Consider the following 14,708-nt stretch of genomic DNA (forward strand, 5'->3'; position numbering starts at 1 on the left):
GATAAAAGACCAACTGTCTACAGCCAGTAACAAGTAAATCAGAACCAATTTAAAAACTAATCAACAGTAACCTGCTTCAGTAATCTTGCTTCTGGAAGCCAGTCATTCAGTGACAGTCTCATACTTTTGAAGGTCAACCAGTCAACAATAAACTTATCACTAAATCTTCTGAAAGCCAGCTGGCCAAAATATCTTGCCAGGATAACCATGTTTGTAAGGGTGACATCAACCCACTCCATCTCTGTAACCAACACAACACCAAAACAATACTTAACTCAAAAACCTTATTGTAAAATTAGCAGTTGGATTTACTCAAAATGACAGACCCAACCAGCCTAACCCTCCCTTTCTTAAGTAATACAGTTTTTGTTTCAGATATCAAGTGGTAATCTCGATCCCTTCCTTGGATAATTCTCACATCGAGATTATTTATAAAACTCACTTGACAGTATCCCAATGGATCCCTGGACCAACAGGAAAGATCAGTGGCCTCTTGAGTCCCAAACTCCAATAGTCATCACATCTGCTGCCAGGTGAGTTTCTCAAAACAATCTGAACTTTGGCTAGTTTCATTAAGCTCTAATTGCTGAAATTGCTTTATCTAAGACTTCTGAACAAATATATCTTCGTGTAGGTCAGTACAATTCGGTCTGTCTTTATGATAATCAGACCCACTGCTTGGTTTGCTTTCACTTTCTTGCTCATCTGTTTATACAAATTCTTGTCTCATGTGTCTCATGTGTCCCTTACTGTCTTGTGTCTGTTGAACATACAAGGAAGCGCTTCATAGGGAACAGACAGAGAAGCATAGGCCAAGTCTCCAACACAAGTTGGCCCTAAAGACTAAAGATCCATTAGACTGCTGACAGCTGGCTGCTAAAATGACTGGCCAAACTGCGTTTGTACGTAAGATACACAAGAGTACTCTCCAAGGCCTGGTGGTTTGTGAAAGAAGTTCACTTTGTTTCGTCCGTATTTCAGGATCATCAGTTGTTGGGGTCACTGATCACACAGCTCTTTCCTATCCTCTGCTTGATTAAAGAATCTCATCTATCATAACAAATACGCTTGACTAATGCAGTGCCTTTTTCTTGTTTGTCACTGATCTGTCTGTGTCAAAGGCATAACCTCCTCCTGGCAGAATTTTCTGTATAATCCTAACCCTTGTCCTGAATTTGATAAGAGGAAAAATTTTGCTAAAAATGACTTAGAATTACAATAGCTATTAGAGTGAACTTCTGATATATGAAAATTAACACATTTCAAAGGAGCGCTAGAAAAATTAGAAAACAAAACAAACAAACAAAAAGCCTAAATCATTCAACAGTCAACTTTTGATTGGTTATGCTGAGGCCTCAAAACGAAACAATGACTCTTAGAAAGTCTCTGTCAAAGAAACACCAGTTCTCCACCATTTAAACCTTCTGAAACCCACCCTCCCTGCACCATTCTCTCTACAAGGCTGTATCTTTACCATTCACTTAAACCCCTTCTATCTTTCTGCACCTTCTTCTGCCTCCAAAACAAGAATCGTTTTCTCAAAGTGTTTAACAGAGATCAATTACATCATATAATATCCCTTCAAAACTATTAGACTAGAAAGCAGATCTAAAAAAACTGATATTTGAATCTTGGCCTAAAATCAAGTTGAGAACTTTAATTATAGATTTTCTTAATCTTAGGGAGATAAATTTATGCAGAACTCAGTTAGATATTTATTGCCCTGGACTACCAGGTCTGTACCAACAATTTCACTTAATTATTGGTCCCTAAGATGGGAGCACAAAGGTTAAAAGCAGCAAAAACAACGACAACCAAAAACCCCCCAAAACTAGGAGATGGTTTATAATTCAAGAAATGACCCTGAAAGGGTAAGCAAATAGGAAACGTACTACATAAGACCGTTTCGGAAGTCTTTCCCTCAGAGGTAGATTGGACAAAAACCCAAAACTGTAAACAAACAAAAAAGATAAATAAGTAGCAGACTCCAAAAACAGACTGAGAAAAAAAATTCAAATCATATCCTTCAAGAGCTAACTTCAAGAGCTAATATAAAGACAGACAGGTTTATCCTTTTTTATTATTATTATGTTTTGGAAGTAGACTCAGAAATACCAGTTTGGATGATATCCTAAACATCTCTGAACATTTCAAAAATCTAGAAATCAAAACAAACTTCTGACCTTAAGATAAAGCAACTGATATCCAAAACAAAACAAAACAAAACAAAACAAAAGGCTTAAAGGTTCTCCATTCTACAAGAATTGGGCAGCTATGGTTAACAGTAATATGGTTAATAAGCAGAAAGGCCATGGGAAGAATTAATGTCCTGTAATGACTAAAACATAGGAGAACTATCTAAAATCTCTCCAATGCCACCCCAGGAAACATTAGCATTTAACAATTCCCCAACTTTCTTCTAAACTCCTATGGAGAAAGGTCCATAGATGGATGGACAACAATGTACAGATACAGGTAAGTTTATCTCCTAATAATTCTAGCACCGTAGAATGTCAGATCCCCTCAGAATACTAAAACCACTCAAATACTTGAAATGTCCAACAATCTATAACAATTATTTTGGGACCATTATCAGAATACAGTACTTTCTTCCTGATACAAACATTTAATAGGTAAGGTACTGCTTAATAAATGGAACTGCCAGGTAAAATTTACTGCAGAAGTATTATTTTTCAGAGTTCTGGAAAATGCTACATATGACCAAAATATAGCCAATTTTAACATATTACTACCACTAGGTATGATTCAAAGGTAACCAAAGGATAAGCTATGATCCTAGAATTTCTACACATGAAAGATTCTCAAGGTACAGGCAAAGTACCTATAGCTGAGTTTAAGAGTCCAGACTGATTCTTCCTAGATTATCATAAACCTTCCTTTTTGTATGTACATAGACGGTTAGGCCTGCACTGTCCAATACAACAGCCACTAACCACGTGTGGCTAATGATCACTTGAAATGTGGCAAGTATGACTGAGAAACTAAATTTCAAATTTTTATTTAATTTTAATTAATTTAAATTTCAAAATGGACACTAGATCCAGTTATTGGAAAACCTTAAGTGTGTTTGGAAAACAATTGGGTTACGTGAATGTACTTTTTTCACTGCAAATTTTCTGAAATCTAACTATGGATCGAGTATTCCTGATGAAAATTTCCTATCTAAACTGAAATGTGCTATAAATTTAAAATACACTGGATTTTGAAAATGTAATATGAAAAAAGAATGTAAAATATCTAAATTTTTTATTGATTACATGTTGAAATAGTATTTTTGGATACCGAGTTAAATAGAATGTTATTAAAATGAATTTCACCTATTTCTTCTTACATTTTTGGCTACTAGCAAAACTTAAAATAGCATATGTGGCTCAGGCTGTATTCCTACTGACTGGTGCTTGATTAGTCCATGCTCTAAGGCAATGGTTGTCATCTGGGGGCAAAACTGTCTACCTAGGGGACATTTGGCAATGTCTGGACATTTTTGGTTCTCATAACTGGGATGTTGCACTGGCATCTAGCAAAGAGAGGCCAAGAACACTGCTAAACATCGTACTATGCACAGGACAGTCCCCAAAACAAAGTATGCAGTTCAAAATGCCAACAGTACTCAGGCTGAGAGACTCTGCTCTATAATGGTTTTTCAACAGCATGACATACATCAAAACTCTGTTGCCTCTTACAGCCTATCCTTGGAGCCAATAGCTTATTTTCTCTTGTATTGAGGAAGTACAGCCCGGACTAATTAATTAGTTGAAGTATCTTCAGAATCTGTACTTAGTTCACCTTTAAATCTGATTGTATCAACTACAGATTTGATATGTACAAATCTGACCTACAGATTTTGATCAACTACAGCTAACACCACAATGCCGAATGACTAAGATCAGGAACAAAACAAAGACATCTGCTCTCACCACGTCTGTTCAACACTGGAGGTTCTAGCCAGATACCTAATAAAAGGCATCCAGATTGGAAAAGAAGTAAACCTGTCTTTGTTGCCAATGACAAGATCTCGTACATAGACAATCCTAGGGAATTCACACACACACACACACACACACACACACACACACACAATTAGAACTAACAAACAAGTTCAGCAAGGTTGCAGGGTACAAGATCAATACGCAAAAGCAAATCTGATGATAGCATATAATGTACGTTTTCACTTTTTCCTTCTTGTTTTACCATCAACTGCTGTAGCCCTCTCTAATCCAGAGACTCTCTTGACTTTAGCCAATGAAGGAGATTCTCATGATTACGGTTCTACAGTTCAAGAGGTTCATGCCCAGAACAGACATTTTGAACATTACTACTAAATTCTTAACAGATGTTGCTTGTTAACGGATCTTATCTTAAAGAAAGAAAAAGAACGAAATGAACAATAGTATCTGTCTATACCATAACTAATGTTTTTCAGCATCTAGTACTTAACCAGATAGGCTCAAGTGGTCAAACTTGTGGTCTTCTAGAGGCCACATCACGTTGCTAAAAATGAAAGAGCAAATCAATATACTATCATCGGTCTTTCTGAAACAGTATACATCAATTTGGAATGCCATGGAAACTGGGGTTTCTTAACCTCCTCAGGTAGCCCTATAAAATCTGGACAACAAATATACAAATTATTTGATGACTTGGTGCTACCTAAAGAAGTCGGTGTCCTTAAAAAGAAAACCACAGTTTAAAAAAAAAAAAAAAAGACATTATCAAAGCTATTGGAAATAGCTCACCCCCATGCTCAACACTCTTTAACACTCTGCTCAGCCCAAAGTCCTTTTGCAAGGAACTTGTATAAAAGAGAAAGAAAAACATTAGAGAAGTTCGAGGATTCCATCATGAATACACAAAAGTTTTGCCTCTAATTTTGAAAACCAAACAAATTGAGAATAACTGACTACAAAACCTTAAGGATAAAATTTGGCAAGGCCAGAAGTATCTCCTGGTCTTACCAGATAAAACCTGATAGCCACTTGCCAAGTTCTTCCATAAGACAATTCATTACAGTAAGAACAAAATGGCCACGATAGTAAACAAGCAGGGGGAAAGGGAGCTCTTGGGTAGTGGAGGATGTAACTATCTAAGAAAGGCCTTGAAGAAGAGCAAGAGTAGAAGGCTACTCACCTACTCTTCAAGATTAATTATGAAGCTGTTTTTCAAAGAAAAAAATTTTGTGTAAAATTAAAACAGATAAACAGAGCAGTGGAGTAGAATATAAAACACGCACCAGAAGATCTGGAAATACAAGAGAGAGGTACTGCAAAACCAGGGGCTGGACTATTAAATGAATGAAACTATGAGAATTGACTATATGAGGTAGGGTTTCTATCCTAACAACAGTCACAAAATTTAGTTTCAGGTGAATTAGGTTTATTTTGAAAATCATAACTTTTAGAATTAAAGATCACAATTTTTTTAAACTTCAGGGAAGGAACAAATTTTTTAAACCTAACACAGTAAAGGTTCAACCGTAAGGAAAACGAATGATAAATTGGAGTAAATTTAACTGAAAGAGTCTGTGTAAGACGGCCACAGACTATGCTAAGGTCAAGCCACATACTAGAAGAAGCCTTGTAAGAGACAAAGCATTAGAATCAGTAAGAATGTATGCAATCCAAGAGGAAAACAGACATATAGATAATATATTCATAAAATGATAAGCAATAAATATATGGAATGAAGCTAAGATCCTTGGTAGCCAGGGAAATATAAGTTAAAACAAAGAGCTACTATCTCACAGCTCTGACTGGAAAACTTAAAAAATCTGGTTAAGATTAAGCATTTTGGTGATGAGATAAGAGTTCTCTTACACTGCCACTGGGAGTGCAAACTTGCACACTACACTGGAGAGCAGTCTGACATCTAATGTCCCAGGGTTTACATCTAAAACCACAGAGTTATCTACTGCCTGAAATTCCACGTGGGGGTGTATGTCCAGAGTATCTAGCACATTTGCCTGAGAACACACTATCAAGACTACACACTTGCAGCACAGTTCAAAAGGCAAAAAATAACTACTGAAATGACAATTAGTGAGGGAAATGGTAAGCAAAGTGATAGAATATGATAATATACAGCAGTTATGTTGAGTGAAAAACACAGTGAGTGAAAAAGCGAGTTACAAACGAACACTTAAAATAGGATATCATAAATATAAACTTTAAAAAAACTGCTATATATTATTTATGGATATAAACATGTGGTAAAGTATAAAACCTTAAATAGGAAGAAGTCACACCAACTTCAGAACAGTAGTTAGCTTTAACGAGGGAAGGAGGAGATGGCGTCAGGGAGGAGTACAAAAGAGTAACACTTTATTTCTTTAAAAATCAGAAGCAAATATGGCAAAATAGTTTATGGAGAGTACAGGGCATTTATATTATTATTATGTATATCTGAAATATTTTGTAATTTAAAAGAATTTTAATGGGCACATATGGTGTAACAATCAAATAATAACAGTAATTATTCACACCACAAAAACTTGTCAAGTAATAACATTATTTAAGCCACAGAAACTTTTGTACATACATTACAGCATGTGATAAATAAGAGTTAAAAATAAATCCTAAAATTTGCAATTTACATTAGGGTTTTAAATTAATAATTTTGCTAATGGGCTTTGAATCTCATGCAATTTTAAAATGTCCTTATGCTAGAATTTTAAGGGGATGCTCTCAAGTTGTCAAAGCTATATAAATAAACTTTAATTAATGTGGTATTCTGAATTTCAGTCTTACTCTGGAAAGCTTTTTCTTTAGCATATAAACAGTAACAAGCTTTACATTTATATTTACAGGTTTCAAAGAAATACGCTAAGAGTCCTAAGTATGAAGAGTAGGTGTCCTACACTTAATTATAGTGTTTCACCAAGAACCTGATGCCCTAAATAACGTGGAAAAACAATGCTCCATTATTCCCTTTTCTTTTCTATTTTGGGTTTGGGTCAGAAGCCAAGACATACCAATACTGTAAAAGTTATAAACAAAGTCCTATTACAAAACCATATTTAAAAGAAAGGTATGTAACTTTCACAGAAGAATAACACAATCCTTTGGGTTTACTATGTCAGAGAGAGACATAGAAAGAGAATATTTTAAGAAAGGGGTTAAGAAGAGGTAGTAGAATTTTGCTATTTGTACTTCACTGACTGACTCCTTGAGTCTCAAAGCTGTAAGGTAATAAATACTACAGAGAAAAACTGAGGAGACAAAACTGGGCAGGACACTGCATCTGCAAATACAACTCAAGACCTTTAACTCACGTAATACTTCACTCTCCACTAAAGTACTCTGACTACACTCATACTATTTCAGTAACAACCATTTTACCCAGTTGATGGTGAGCAGTAATTTTATTTAACATGAGTTGCTTTTTGCCTAAACATTTGCAAAAGAGATGATTAGCTGACCTTTCAAGTAACCTTGCTATTAGATACGTTACTATTTCCCATGTAATGGAAGACTGCAATAAAATTATTCCAGGTTCCAAACTTCCACACTTTTATATTTGGGGCACAATTTTTAAGGGCAATAGTACTGTGGTAAAAGGCAGGTTTTTACCTACTCCATTTCAGCCTGTTATACTGAACTTTACTTAGTATTAAAATTCTTAACTTGCACTTCTGAAGACTGGAAAAAATTAGCTCCCCCCAGATCTCTAATTTAGTGTAACTTTAATCAGTAAGAATAGCAAAATTTGCTTACAAAATTCAAAGCCTCCTACAACATGTTATCTTCCGTTTTTTCCACCATTCTTAAATTTCAGATGTAACTCATTTATTTCTTCCCTCTTGACAGAGGAATAACTACCACTCTGCTTCATGAATGAAATAATCTAATCCCTGTTTCTCTCAAATTCTCCCCCTCTGAAGACTCATTCCAACTGAGTGATAAGTTCACTGACAAGTCTGCTATTCAAATTTCACTAATACAAGGAAATTCTTCTTCTACAGCAAAAGGTCAGTGTCATGAATTTAATCTCTGAATTTCATAACCTTTAATAAATGGAGGCACCTTAAAGTTCAGTTTATACTCTTTATATAGAATTTCAGAGCATGCTTTAAATAGCTTAAGATAAGCTATATTAATAGCTTAATGTCATTTTATCATTAAAATAATCTACAAATATCAGAATACTAGTTTTGTTGTCATAACTAATAAATACATCTTAAAATATCTGTAGCTGTAAATCAACCCTCTCAATTCATTTGCCTCACTTGGACAGTTCTAAAACACAGATCATCAAACTGGGTTTAACAGTATAATACAGTTGTACAATGTTTTCACAAATTCCAATTCTGTAATTTAGAGGTTTTCCATATTTATTTTTAAATATACAAAGAGATTAAACTATTAATATAAATATTTTATCTCAAATATGTAATATTCTTATGTAAAAGAAAAGGTTTCCAAACATTTACAAAGCAATCTAAAGATAAGTAAACCTGATTTTACGATCATTACATTAACCAAAATAATTTTCCAGAGAAGGTCCTATTTAAAAGTAATGCTCACTGGCCTCCTCACATTAACACTTCAAGATGAATCCAAATCCATTGCCTTTGCTTGATTTACTTCAGGGATCACTTCCAATGGGAAAAAAAAAAATCTCAGAAAAACGTCTCACGACAGAGTGGACAAGTAGATTTGTTGCTAGATGTAAACCACTTGTACTGAAAAAGAAAAGTTTATTTAAATGTTAAGAGAACTTTTTAAACTGTCATTTTACATATAAATCTAAAATAGCTTTAAAATGATGAAGTAAAAAAGGGAGAAACTGAAACGTCTTTTCCCTCTGTTCATCTCCAAAACCAACACGACTCAGTACTCCTTCCAAAGGCCACACTGCACTGCTTCCCACCTCTGCTCAGGCACACAACCACGAAGACCCATGGGATCTTCCATGGGAAGACCTCCCATGAAGCAGCTGAACATAGGGCAACTCTCTTCCCAATACGATGTTTAAAAAGAGCAAAAAAACTCTGATGCCAGATGGCCCCTAAGTCTAATTTTTTCAGTCTCTTTTACGGTGTAGATCTTATAAGACCATCTATTTTTTGAGTTCTGAGAGCAATTTTAGAAACAACCACTTATTAAAATGCTTTGATGCCACCTCTCTCAATAAATTACTAATTATCTTTCACATGTTTTTGAAAAATCATTTTTAATATGTTTCTCATTAACTACAAGTAAGAGATTAATAGCCACTGTTATCCAAGGTTAGATATCATACATATATAATTATACATAAGATATAAATAAGTTAATTTCTCTCCAGACTTACCAAGCAAGCTGAATGGAACTTTTTCTTGCATGTTCTACAGGCTTTTTTGGGAAGAGAATAGTTGAAACCGTGAATGACTGAGAAACAGATCATGCAATCTTCAACACCCTCAAAACGTTTGTCTACATTATTCTTCCATAACGCTAAGCCTTCCATAATACTTCCATTCTGTTAAGAAAAAAATAAATTTAATAAATTAATAAATCAATATACACTGAAGATCACCAATGTTACTTTTATTCAATTTCACAAATTTTAAAGTTGAATTACAACTTGGAGAAAAGAAAATCTGCTTGGCTACATTCAGAATTCTAACTTTTATGAATACTGGTTTTTAAAATGACCTTCCAAGTTTTAGGAACCAGATATAATTTTTTTCCATTAAAGGCAGACTTGAAAGAAAGGCCTCTATCCTAATTTTCCAGTTTTATTGCCTGAGCTTGTTGTTCAGTAAAACTCTGAATAATTAAATCATTTAGATCAGTTCTCCTGAGTTTTAACTAAAAATAATGAAATTAATTCTTACCTTCTCAAATGCTAATCTGTTCCACCTCTCTAATACTGGTGAATACACTTGTTTTAAAATAATTTTTCTTTACTGTAGAATGCCTGAGGTACACATCACAATGTATAAACAGAACTAGAGAACGCTTGTACTTTGTTTAAAAGGCACAGGTACTGGGATTACTATAACCACAAAAGAAGACTTAAATTGCTAAGTAGCTCAGAAGACATTCATCCATCCTGTATCTTGCAAAAAGATTCCCTCTCAAACAATTCCGTTAATACCATGTATTGTTCTATGTCATCTACAATGTCAGTGAAGTAAAGTCAGTTCTTCTCAAATACCAGACAAAAATGTCGTAGAGCCTTAAAAATTAAAACAGCTTGGCAGGTTCAAATCATTTAGGCAGATATCTGTGTTATCCAACAAACTATGATGTCCGTTTCTACTTAAGCAGAAGAGACATACTGAAAGTTTTATTGCCCTCAGATAGTAAATCAGCACTATACCTCTGGTTTGGACACAGAAACTTACTTGATGGGTGAGGTATGTGCTTAACTGGAGCATCCAGTTCCGCCACTGCTGAACAGCCACTCCAACTCTTTTCCCACTTTCTACTGTTATTGAACCCAGTGGATAATTTGAAGGCAGCTGTATTATAAGTTCAATAACTATGTCCTCAATTGTATAAGTGGCCATTACTTCTCGAGTAGTAGCCCGAGCTTTCACCTGCAACACAAGAGGTTAATATTTTTTTTGCCAAATATCTTTTCTTTGTTTTCATTCAGAAAACACCTTGGTGGGCTGACTACTAAAGTATGAATAAACATGTTCAGTTTTCTGACATGAGATATTTAATAAAGAGGCTCAAATACCTGATGTATTTTATAGTGTTGCTATGACACTCAAAGATATTTCCAAAAGAAACGCACCGCTCATAAAGTATGTTTTATTATATTAGGCTTGTCATATCATAAATAGTTTTTGCATAGACCAATAACAGAATGGGTTATTATTTATTATTCCTTCTCTTCCAAACCAAGAGGATCAAATACCACTTCTGTTTAGATGTCTCCCAAGTCTTCTCTACCAGAGAATTCTCTTGAGCTTTAGAGTCAATCAACAACTGCCAAAATATTTATACCTGACCTTGATTCTCTTACTAGCATTGCAAATTCAACATAAAACACAAATTATCATCCTTTACAAATTTATTCTTCTGGCATTCCTATTTCCAGGCTATAAAAACCATAGCATCATCTTAAATTTCTCCTTCTACTGAATCCCAGATATTAACTAGTCGCAAGTTTGGATAAAGCACCACAAAATTCCTCACACCCCTCTACTTTTAAGGACCATTTCCACTGATATGGCCTCCCTCAGGCCCTCCTCATAACGCCCACATTAACAGTCTCCCTAACTGGTGCTGACATCTGAAACTCAAGCTCCCTGCCAAAAGACCATGTTAGAGATTCAGTTAGAGCAGTTTCATAGATTAGAACTCTGACAGTGTCACTGCCTCAAAAGAAAAATTCCAGAGGCTACATAGGACCAAATATTTTAGACTGTTGTTTGAGGCCTCACCCAATATGGTCCTAATTTATCATAGAAGCATTTTATTCTCTATTTACCTTCAGGAGTTCTACCCTGTATGAATACTGGGCTATTCATCATTTTGTAGGCAATCACAGAAATTTTATTCTCATCTCCAAGCTTTCTGCTTTTCCCATATTATTTTCTGTAAATTAAATGCCTTTCCCCCCATTTTTCCCATAACAAAATCCTGCCTACCTCAACTTTCTCCATAAAGTCTCACCTGAACCCCTCAGCCAGGCGAACCTTTCCCTCTATGAGTACAGAATACTCTCCCTCATAATGTGCCACTTTCTAGTTTCCAATGCAAAAAACATTACTGGTATCACTCTTTTCCCTTTATTAGATTATATGGTATTACAGGACAGGTATCTGATCCTACTAAACTGTTCATTTTGCAGGTGACTGGCATACAGTGCCTTGCACCTGTAGGTATTCCAATATATATTTCAAAGTAACTAATGAACGCTCAAAGACCTTTAAAAATTGTGAATCACTATATTGTACACCTGTAGCGTATATAACATTGTACATCAACTATACTTCAATAACAAATAAACCGAATAAACAAAAAAGGGGGTAAATGAAATTATAACATTATTTCGATTTAATTTGAGATTTGATATTCAAAAATCAGAAAACAAAGTAGACAATTTCTATAAATTCTGAACCAAGAGCTATAACTGTGATGATACTCACTACAACTGACAGACATAACCAATATTCAAGCAACTTTTCTAGAAAAAATTTAAGACAATACTAACCGTCATGCCATTAAACAGTTGTGTACTTGTTTGCACAGAAGATATTTCTTGAAAAGAAAGAACATTGCTAACATACTTGCTTGTAAATCTATCTACAATATTGAAAACACGTTTCTCACTACTATTCCACCACAGCCTAACCATGGCGGGCAAGTCTTTTAATGTCATGTGATAGACTGAACAAGCCAAGTGCGGAATATGGTATGGAAGAGTTGAGGTATCTGAGGAAAAAAATAAATTCTTAGTTAGTAAGATATATTTCTTACATGGAATAACAGACTAATCGTAGTATCTTCCTTAGAAGATCATTTTTAATTCCTTAACACTAGTGCCAGAGCTCATAAAACAAACATACCCAAGAAACCAGAACTCAAGAATTAGCTGTCTCACACATTCAAAATGAACAACCAAAACGGCAAAAAGAATGAAGATCCCAAATGACACCGAAAAATCTGCCTAGAAATGGCACTCTGTAAGTTTCACATGAAAAATCACAAATACAATGAAACACACATACTTTTTAAAGGAGGAGAAATTAAAGATTCTTTTTCTTATAAATTATGAAAAAGAGTTTGCTGGTCCCCTTTACTCTCACTGATGTGTTATGCAAAAGTCCTAGAATCCCACCTTAATACTCAACAAGACGAAGTCCCATCCTCAGATCTCCAAGGCTTTTAAAAAATTCCTATTCTCAGGAAATCACTTAGATCACTTAGAACATTGTGGTCCAGCTAGACGTGTGTTTATCTATCCGTTCAGCTAAAATGTGAGCCCCCGGAGTAAAAACAATAAATTTTATTCACCTGTTTTCCCCAGCTGAAGACTATTCATTTACAGGCCAATAAGACATTATCACATAACAAGTATTTGTTTACAGAGTAAAAGATAAGTCTCAACAAACTAAGCTTCAAAAATTAAAGTCTTAACAATCTTAGCCACTCGGTCTAATTCTATGTCCCATTTAGAAAAATATGGAAAATCTCTCACTGCAACATTTTCATAGCCAGGACCCACGTTTGGGGTTACTCTCCACACCCTCAGGATAAGGCATAATATAACCTAATCTGAACCTCGTCTCCAAGAAAGAACACAAAAACACATCATACTGACCTCTAATACTCAGCTGGAGCTCTTCTGTAAAGAAAGTTTTAGGGTCCTTACTGGAGAGCTCAATAGCTGTCTCTGAAAAGGTCGGGTTTTCTGGCATCAGTCTGAACAGGTGATAGAGCAATTTATTCAAACTTTTCGTTTTTCGAAGGTACATTGAGTATAGAGCTCGAAGCTGATGGAGAGTAAAGAATTTGTTAGTAAACCCAATTAAACCAAGATAATCAGTAGATACGAACAGATCAAAGTATAGGAGATTGTACAGAATACAATACAAAAATGCATTCATCTGAACACTGCAAATTACATGGAAGAGTCCTACAAAATACATGGCACAGTCTAACTTTCCAAATGTGTCATCTGAGGGCACTGCAACCCTCCTCATAAACTAGCAGGAGTTGTCACTCTCTCCTCATTATTAGACATCTGCTTCTAACATCTTTTTCAAACTGTCTCCGTAAGTTCTCCCCCACTTGGAGTCTCTGAGCAAGGAAAACCTATTTGCCATCCCCACAGATAACCCACTCACTCTCTTTCTAAGTCTTCCATACATTCCTTGCACACCATAATCCCGAATCTTTCAACATCCTGCTTAAGACAAATCCCATTTTTATGGCTGACCTCACCCTATAACAAACATTGCAGCATCCCTTTATGACAGCACAAATTAGTGGTCCAAAACATCCTGGGGTCTTCTCACAGTTGTTTTATAAATCAAGAAATTTCCCATAAAAATATGGATTTCTGATTTCTTTTTTAAAAATAGGAAAATCTAGCACCACTGGGTGCACTATAGGTTATCTGTGAGACACATGCTTTGGACTCATTCCTCAATAATATAGTTTTCAGTTGTTTGCATTTACTTTGCAGCTCTTGGTATCTGTACCTGTTTTTAAATTATTTCTTCCACTATACTACATGTTTCCTCAAAGTATAAAGACACCATTTTCTGAACACTGTAAATACTCAAATACAAAGATCAAGCCATAGGATTTGGAATTAATTCTTAAAATATTGACCAAAGTACCTTTATAATGGAGAAATCTGGAGGGCACTACCTTTACCAAGTAACCAAAGTTAACACCACCAATAAAAGGAGACATGACATTCTGTGTTCCTGAGGTGATACACTCAGAACACACCACCACTGTGCCCTAAACACTCTCGCTGAAAAGGAACCAGAATCTAACCATGAGGAAATGATCAGACAAATCCAAACTATAAGATAGTCTACAAAATAACTGACCTGGTGAATGACAGGAAAGAAAAGTAAAGTAGTTGTAAGTTAAAGAAATATGACAGACAAATGCAAATGTGATCCTTGACTGAATCCTCAACAGATAAGGAAATAAAACTATGAAGGACATTACTGGGACAACTAGGAAAATTTAAATACAAGTTAGATAATATTATTGTGTCAAAATAAAATC

The 14,708-nt window shown here is 35.1% G+C and overlaps 1 protein-coding gene and 1 long non-coding RNA gene across 2 annotated transcripts in view; one reads left to right on the forward strand and one right to left on the reverse strand.

The window, feature by feature from the left end:
- Positions 1-267: 267 nt before the first annotated feature.
- LOC116662655 lies at positions 268-9,521 on the forward strand. The gene is made up of 3 exons (XR_004318635.1): positions 268-533; positions 7,898-7,984; positions 9,350-9,521. It is a non-coding gene; the product is annotated as an uncharacterized LOC116662655 (long non-coding RNA).
- The window catches only part of LTN1 (listerin E3 ubiquitin protein ligase 1), a 51,768-nt gene continuing 43,376 nt past the window's right edge, over positions 6,317-14,708 (reverse strand). Inside the window, exons 26-30 of the mRNA XM_006175262.2 lie at positions 13,282-13,453; positions 12,172-12,392; positions 10,349-10,543; positions 9,310-9,477; positions 6,317-8,698 (exon numbers count right to left, since the gene is read on the reverse strand). Coding sequence (XP_006175324.2) covers positions 8,636-8,698; positions 9,310-9,477; positions 10,349-10,543; positions 12,172-12,392; positions 13,282-13,453 — 819 coding nt within the window. The 3' untranslated portion in view covers positions 6,317-8,635. The remainder of the gene's footprint in view (positions 8,699-9,309; positions 9,478-10,348; positions 10,544-12,171; positions 12,393-13,281; positions 13,454-14,708) is intronic.

The sequence above is a fragment of the Camelus ferus genome, chromosome 1 (assembly GCF_009834535.1).
Source record: "Camelus ferus isolate YT-003-E chromosome 1, BCGSAC_Cfer_1.0, whole genome shotgun sequence".
In the NCBI taxonomy this organism is placed as follows: Eukaryota; Metazoa; Chordata; class Mammalia; order Artiodactyla; family Camelidae; genus Camelus; species Camelus ferus.